This window comes from Nanorana parkeri, unplaced genomic scaffold (genome assembly GCF_000935625.1).
Source record: "Nanorana parkeri isolate BGI_ZX_2015 unplaced genomic scaffold, ASM93562v1 scaffold1, whole genome shotgun sequence".
In the NCBI taxonomy this organism is placed as follows: domain Eukaryota; kingdom Metazoa; phylum Chordata; class Amphibia; order Anura; family Dicroglossidae; genus Nanorana; species Nanorana parkeri.
The window spans coordinates 1,119,694-1,128,348 of record NW_017306269.1 but is presented as its reverse complement, the minus strand read 5'-3'; the positions used below and the strand labels follow the sequence as shown (position 1 = coordinate 1,128,348).

The window sequence follows — 8,655 nt, the reverse complement described above, 5'->3', positions numbered from 1 at the left end:
AGGGGGGGGGGGGGGGGGGGGAATCTTTAGGAGCCAGGGAACTGCACCCAGGGCCGGATTTACTCACTCTGCTGCCCCAATGCCAGGTTCCTTATTGTGCCCCCCTGTATGCAGGCGGCATACAAGTGATCTCTGCGATATCGCCGAGATCACTTGTATAAAACAAGTGGCAGCTTCCCCACTGTACATTTAGCACTGCTTGCCCAAAGCAGGGCTAAATGTAAAAGACAACTACCCGCTCGACGCCCTGAACTGCATGTCCCGGCCGTCAGGGGATAGGAATTCCACATCCCTGCTGCCCCAAGGCAGGGCCTCGGTTGGCCTTTTGGGAAATCCGGCCCTGACTGCACCCACTGTCCATTGATTGTGGTTGCCATTCTTTACTGGCTCAATGCAGCAAAATACTAAATGGACATTTTTTCATTTATGAATATGTGTGCATTTATTATTATTTAAAAAAAAAGTGGTATCTGCCTTTAAAGAAGAGTGCATTGTCCTACCTGATTAGAATACGAGCCCAAAAACTGTGCTACACAGCTGTTGGTACATCTGAAGCAGGCTGTACAATGAGATTGGAACATGAATGGTCAGCCAAATCCAGATGAACTCTCTCAGACTCAGTGCTTCACACTGAGAGAATGTTCATCTCCATTCTGTATTAGAACTAGGAGCGTGTGTCTGTGCATGTTCTTACTCTAAGGCTATACTGCCAGCGATAGTGTTAACAATCAGGAACAAATCAGTGCGGTTCCTGATCATGTGATAATCAATCTTGGTGAACACGTGAGGTTTGTTTAGAAACAAGTCGGCCAGTTGCAGCTGTCACAGAGCTTTGCAGAGAGAGGCGCAGTGACAGTTGGATCCAACAGGCTGCAGCTGCCACAATGCACTACTTACAACTGTTAAAATAACCAAACTTCCATCAAACATTTGTGTCCATTTGTCAGCTTATAAACCTGAGCTGGGAATTTTTTTAAATGCGTGCCAAATAAAAAATGTATATGTCCTCACGATTTTTTTTTTTTCAGGTGGGCAAATGAGTCATGGGGCACATTTAAGCTAGGTTCACACCTAGGCGACACCTCACTGCACGATTCCGTGCGGATTGCCGCGCCTTCAGGAGTCGCCAAGGTGTGAACCGATCACGTTGTGGGTGTCGTTATTTTCTAATGGCACCCCAGTCGTGCAAGGCAGACCGTGCGGTTTCCCGCCGCGATTCCTCCCATGCTTCCGAACATGGTCACGGTCACGGCTTTAAACCAGCTGTGCATCGTGTAACGCAAAAAAAGGTACTTGTACCTTTTTTCTGCGATTTCCGCGTGGATGTTACCCCATTGAAATCCATGGGGCAGTGCGGCAATCGCTGCCTGCATTGTGCAGGACTGTGCGATCCTGGCACGCTCGTCCCGGGTATCATGCGCTGTAGTGCAGGTGTAAACCTTGCGTCATAAAGCAGTGAATATGACATCCACCAAACATTGCAAAAAGCAGCGTAGTGGGCCTTTTATATTCAACTCTGGCAACTGTAAATTATACTTTGACACATATATTTTGTTAAAGTGCATCAATTAATTTTTTATTTGTGCAATCAAACCTAAAAGACATGTCCAGCACTCTAAAAGCATGGAATATACAGATACATTGTCACTCATTATCACTGTAATTTATAATTATAATAATTTGTATAAATGGTAATTGACACAAATACTAATACAACCCTTAATCTTTGTGGTATTTGTATAATGTACAAAAAGTCCAATGATAACGGACAACAATGTATCTGTATAATGCGTGCTTTTAAAGTGTTGGACATGCCTATTAGATTTCATTGCACGGATAACAAAAAATTAATTGATGCATTTAAAAAAAGTATAAAGGCGCATGCGCGCGGCTGATCAAGATGGACGCTCACTGATCAGCTCCGCGCCAGAACGGGAGAAGTGAAGACCTATTTTGGCTATCACGGGCCCCACTCACGGTAACCACAGGTGCCTTAAGATCCGGGCTCACCCCACCGACCGACAGATACCACCATGTCCTGCACTAGGAGTCGGGGTGGCAAGTTGAGCCAGACCACGCTACACGAGGCCCTGGGTCGGGCAGCCAACAAGATGGCGCCGGCATCATCACAACGGAGCGAGGACTCCCGGAACTCTAACGAACCCACAGATCCCCTGGAGGATAACTCACAGGCTAGTCAGGCGGAACCTGAGGTGACCCATTCTCTCCTGGCACAATTCGAATCGACCCTCCATAAAGCTCTGGACAGGGTATCCAAGCAAATTACCTCGCAGCTTATCAAAGAGATACGAGATGTAGGAAGCCGCACTACCACACTTGAATCCCGTTGCAACGATCTGACCACCATAGTGGCCTTAGATCCTCAGGATCACTCTGCAGGGGGCCTTGGTTCCGCCTTACAGTGTCATCGGTTCCATGTTATGCTGTTGTTCTGTTCTTCATTTTATTTTGATGTGGGACTCCTCTGGTGCTAGCTTACCCCCTAGGTTTTTTGGCATCCGGGGGGGTATTCTGGCACCAGATCAAGCTGAAGATTCAGGCTCGCTCTGCGAAGATTTTCTTGTATTTCGTTTTCTCCTGTTATTTACCTGCATATGCTGCACTTCATGCTGTTATGTTACCGTAATGACCCCTCGGTCTACTAGTTATATACATCTGGGTTCTGTATTTTTTCTTATTAGCAGGTCTGTCTCCCGTTCTGGTTCACCCCATGCACCCTACCTTTCACTATCTTGGATTTGGCGTTTGGCTGGATCCTAGCCTAGTGAACGACACCCCACCTTTTTGGTTCAGGGACTGTCTCTGGCCCTTTGGGAGTCTTCCCTCTCTGGTTCCCTCACCCTTCCCTACCCTTCCCTCCCCTTTTTTCGAACATGCTAATCTCCTCCTTCATTCCCTCCTTGCCCCCACTTCCCTCCCCTTTTACAAGTCTTAATCTTGAACATTTAAGCCGGAGTTGTTGACCAGCTATCTCCACTCTCCTGCGTCTAAGGCTGCCACTCTACTCTACTCCCCCCCTTTCTACCTTTCCTTCCTCGCTTTACCCTCTTCTCTTCTCTTCTCGCTGACCTTGCCTTTCTCTCCCTTCGTATGTTGTCTCCCCCTCCCCCCCTGGGAACCAGGTTACCTGGGCCCCCTCTCTGTAACCTTGACCCGAAGCCCAAGGTAATAGGATAATACTCTGTAACCTAGGACCCTACTGTTTCTTGGGACTTCCCCTAGATTAGCTATCTCCCCTCTCCTGAGCCTAAGGCTGCCTCTCTCCTCTACTCCTCCCCTTTCTACCCTTCCTTCCTCGCTTTACCCTCTTCTCGCTGACCTTGTCTTTCTCTCCCTCCGTATGTTGTCTCCCCCTCCCCCCTCTGGGAACCAGGTTACCTGGGCCCCCTCTCTGCAACCTTGACCCGAAGCCCAAGGCAATAAGATAATACTCTGTAACCTAGGACCCTACTGTTTCTTGGGACTTCCCCTAGATTATCTACCAGTTCATAACTTTACTTTGTATTGTATGTTCATTGTACTGCATTTGGTACTTGACATTGGATGTATGTGTAAATACATTTGTTTATCTGTTTGCAAGACAAAAAAGACAAACAAAAACAAAAACTTTTTGGAAGAAAAAAAAAAAAGTATAATTTACTGTTTTTGGAGTCGAATATATGGGTCCCACTACACTGCTTTTTGCAATATGAATGAGGAAATCTAAGCAGACAACAGTGAGTTTTAAATTAGTATATAACTCTCAGTCTTTTTTTTCAATAATGAATCCAGATCAAGCAAATAGACATTGCCTTGCAAAGTATTTCTTTAAATGTTTACCTAAACACTTACCGTCATTATGTGTCCAAACAGCTCCAACTCTCTCAGCTCTACTTCCCTGAGCTTCCTGTCCAGTACAAGATCACAAGGACCCAGTACTCTCCAGCAGCTGTCTATCTACTAGCTTGGAGAAGAGAGGAAGGGGCAGAGGGGAGGTGAGTGGAATGTCCTGCTTTGCATGTGCTCTTGTGAAGACAAACACAGCTCACTGGCACACATGAGGATGGCTCCATAGGACCTTGCATAGGAAATGAGCCACCCTAAAACAGGACATCAGGACCAGTGCTTAGTAGAGGAGGGGGAGGGGGGGTAGGTGGAGGGTAGTAGCTTGCCCTTGCTGTGCCTGTTTTGTTGAGACACACACAGCTTATTAGTACACACAAGGGTGGCTCCATAGGACCCAGCAAGGAAAAAGGAGTCACCCTAAAACAAGATATCAGGGCCAGTGCTCAGGGGACCAGCTGATTCCACAGGAAACTAAAACTTTTAAACATCAAGAAGCAGCATCCATTGTAAGTGATTTCATCAGCATTTGATACAGCTTAAAAACCTTTTAACTTTAATATCACTTTAATTGTATCTGCCAACTTATAAATATTTGATATTCAACAGACATTTACTGCAGGAGATTCATTCACTGTTATTTAAACCATATGTGCCAGGAAGATACACCTGCAGTGAGTGTTTGGTGTTACATTCACTGCCTTACCCATAGAGTTATTGCAATGCCAAGTTCATCAACCCATACTGACATTGCTAAATTTGGAACGGGTATCTAGACTTCAATGACCTGTGATTATGAAAGGGATGACTAAGATGGACGGGAGTAGAAGAATGTGTGAACTTTGAAGGTTTGCTGTGTGGATGGATTAAGTGGCTTCTGTTTGCTGTGTGGATTGGGTAAGAGGCTTCGGTCCAATGAAACTGCATGGTGTGTAATGACTAGTTGATTTTCTTAGACATCCAGAAGCTGTACATTTTCAGAGGCAGGTGTCACTTCCTGTTTCAGGGCCAGTGCACACCTATGCGACACCCCACCGTGCGGCAATCGTGCACGATTCCGCACGGATTGACGCACGTTCAGGAGTTGTATAGGTGTGCACCGATCACGCTGTGGGTGCCATTATTTTCCAATCGCACCCCAGTCGTGCCAGGCGGATCGCACGGTTTTCCTGACGCGATTCCGCCCGTGCTTCTGAACACAGCTAAAACAGCCGCATGTCGTGTATCGCATAAAAAAGTTACTTGGAAAATAATGGCACCCACAGCGCGATCGGTGCACACCTGTACGACTCCTGACCGTGCTGCAATCTGCATGGAATCGTGCACAATTGCCGCGAGGTAGGGTGTCGCATAAGTGTGCACCGGCCCTCAATCTGTAAGTTATTTTCCATTCCACTGCATTTACAGTAAAATAAGAACAGACTAATCAAACAGACGTGTGGGTTAGCCCGAACATGCCTGTAACATAAACAATTTTGCTAAGAGAGGCTGACACCCTCAGCCATGTGCAATGATATATCGCAGAGAGCGCCTTCCATTATTATCCAAGTTAAAACAAGAGACATTTTTATACCAGCCGCTCCCTTCATACTTCAGGATCAGAATTAATGAATTACCTATTGATTAAATTCCACTCCGGCAAATCCACCATGGCAAATAAATGAACTCACCAGGGCACGTGTAGGCCACGGCCAGGCATGTCAGGTCTATCGATCCGCAGTTAGTAATCTTTGGGGATATAAGAAGAGTTGATGATAATATGACATGTGGGGAAAAGCAACGCTAACAGAAAGCCTGGCTGAGGCCAACACAGCCACAATGCAGACAACGCTCCTGACCGCCGCCGCCTGCCTCGCAGTATCTACACGTGTGTGCAAATGTTTACATAGAAGAGCAGGTTGTTAAAGCTGAACTCCAGACAGATGTGAAAGACACACATTGATGCAGCTCTGTATTCAATTATAAATTGTTCATTGTATCAAAATTGTTAGTACCTGAATTTTTCTGGGCATCAGTCTCTTTAATAACCATTTACAGCTGTACTTAGACGAGCACAGGGAAGGGCAAGACTGTGAGCCAATCATGTGTACTGCATGCTAATGTGTCAACAAGGAGCATGCTAATAGGAGGAGAGAGTAGAATGAGAAGAAAGATGATTTTAGCAGTCTTCCGCTGCTCTTTCACTGGCCATGTGCTCACACTTACCTGGAGCTGATGAGTTTTATGTCTGGTGATGGAATTTGGCTTGGTTTTTTCTCTATAGTAGCAACTTGGGTAGCATCGCTCTTCATACAGGCATATAGTGTGCAAACTTCAACCTGAACAAATGATATGCATCATATGAGCATAATTATACCCTCACAAATCTTTCTCTTCCTCTTTCCCCTCCCTCTCTTTCTTTCTCACTCAGTCTTTCTCTCCCTCCACTTTCTCTTTCTACTCCCAATACATCCATACATAGGTATAACCCCATTTCATTTTGTTATTCGGTTTTGGATCTTTTGGAATTTCATTTTAGTTTTGGACGGGGGGTTTTCTGATTGGCCAGAAAACAGTCACGTGTCTGTCCCACGTTTTGGGTTGTCCCCAGAACAGGAAAAGATGTAAAAACTTTCAATGGTTCTAGTGACTCTGCTCACCACCAGGGATTTACCTCACTTTGAAGGGATTTTCTCTCACTTCCTGTTGTGGCTATCAGACAGGAAGTGAAGGCAAATCTCCCTAATATGATGCATATGGCAAAAAAGCTGACAGGGGTTTTAATCCTCTCTTACTCTATCCAAAACTACTTTAAGTTCTACTTTAACTACCAGGGATACTAAAATAGATGAGGAACATGATGGCCAGGAAAAAGCAAAAGTAGAATAGCAGAAGCCTTTGGTTCCTTCTCTCATAAACGTTCTGGAATCCACTGCCAAAAAATAACACTGAAATTCGGATCCGGCTGGGGACAGTAAAATTGAAATATTCAGTCAAAATCGAATCTAACTCGAATTTGAGGATCAATGTTTAGATAGGATTGTCCTTTCCCAGCAGGCTTGAGAAAGGGTGGGGACGCCCAAAGCGGTTACACTACACATACTGGTTTTGATAATATACACCCAAGGAAATTTATCAAAACTGGAGCAGAGAAAATGTGGAGCAGAGAAAATCTGGAGCAGCTGTGCATGGACACCAATCAGCTTCTCTCTTTCATTTTCAAATTTTAACTGAACAAACTGAAGAGAGAAGCTGATTGGTTGCCATGCACAACAGTTCCAGATTTTCTCTGCTCCAGTTTTGGTAAATTCCCCCCACAGCGTTTTTGAAATGTTAACATGTATGTATGTATGTGTATATATATATATATATACATATATATATATATATCAATCATATATATCATATATATCATATTGTAAATTAAAACATTATCAACAAACCTGTATGTTGTACACGATATATGGAGCCAGGTCGTCCACTATGAAAGGATGGGGTGTATTCCTTTCCGTCCTGTAGCCTTTATCATTCACATAGATGGAATATTCTGTGACAACGCCATTTGGATTTAAAGGGGGTGTCCAGATGATACGTACAGCTGTACCGTTGATTGCCACAACCTCTGGAGGGAGCATGCCTTCAGGCACTAGAATTAATGCAAAAACACAGAGTACTCCTGCTGTCTGCGTGAAAGACCTTCTTTAACCAAATGCAGATGAGCATTATGAAAAAAGAGAAAGAAAAAAAAACTAAAGAAAGGGCTCTTTGCTGTTTCACAATGAATCAGTCACAGCAGCCAGGGGCTGATGTTTAAATTGGCTTATTATGCTCTCAGTAAGAAACTGCAAGAGCTAAAAAATGTTTTCTATTACCAACACTGCGCTGACCCGCTGTAATGTTTGACCAGCGGAATTCTACAGCAAGTCAGACCTGACCCATAGGTTCCACAGTGCTGAGAGAGAGAGAGGAAGGCAGAACAATTCTATCAAAGAGCAAAGCTAACCATTGTACTAGGCAAATATGGATGCCTCAATGTATATACATATAACAAACAATAACCCGAAACCAGGTTTTTAAAGCATTAACACTAACTGAAAATATTATTTACAATAAACCAACCACATTCTCTAATTTAACTTAAAGCCTATTAAAAGGTAAAGTAAAAGAAGCAGCTTTCGCTGCAATACTTACCTTTAATCCCGAGATGTACCCTGCCACTATATGCCTTGGTCTGCCAGGTTGAATGACGGCCAGCCTCATGCAATCTACTTCCTCTGAGCCTAAACCATCATGGATCTACCGCCTGGGCATGTGTCTATGATGTCTTTGATTCAGCCCAAGAATGCCTTGAAATAAAAGTGTGTGTGTTTGAGTGAGAGTGTGTATGTGCATGTATGCATGCATGTATATATAGATATATAAACCCTGGCTCTATCAAGACAAACTTCACACAGTGCAGAAGAAGGCAAGGTCGGTCAGTAATGTGGAAAAGATCAGCAGCGCCAGATCAGATCGCCTGTAGGCAATACTGGAGATTAGACCTTTCCACTCTGCTTGCCCTTTTTTGGGTGCAGTTTTTACAGTTGAGGTCCTCTTTAAGTGTATACATGATAAGTAGTTTCGAAAATGTTCCAATACTTTCCCTGACAGCGCCTTTATCTATATTTCTCTCCAAAAGTATGATGGATCATGCTAGAACCATCTTTGTTCAGGCATCATCCAGCATTCCTGGATGGAAAACCTGGTGTCTGTGCAGTTCTTGACTGTGATCACCCATATGTGATCAGCTGTGACCTCTAACCTTACTAAGTTAAAATGTTTCAATCTGATCAC

At 44.3% G+C, this 8,655-nt stretch overlaps 1 protein-coding gene across 1 annotated transcript in view; it reads right to left on the bottom strand.

The window, feature by feature from the left end:
* The window catches only part of USH2A (usherin), a 534,204-nt gene that overhangs the window by 165,354 nt on the left and 360,195 nt on the right, over positions 1-8,655 (bottom strand). The window contains exons 48-52 of the mRNA XM_018556052.1: positions 7,266-7,468; positions 6,049-6,161; positions 2,011-2,174; positions 1,197-1,420; positions 695-819 (exon numbers count right to left, since the gene is read on the bottom strand). Coding sequence (XP_018411554.1) covers positions 695-819; positions 1,197-1,420; positions 2,011-2,174; positions 6,049-6,161; positions 7,266-7,468 — 829 coding nt within the window. The remainder of the gene's footprint in view (positions 1-694; positions 820-1,196; positions 1,421-2,010; positions 2,175-6,048; positions 6,162-7,265; positions 7,469-8,655) is intronic.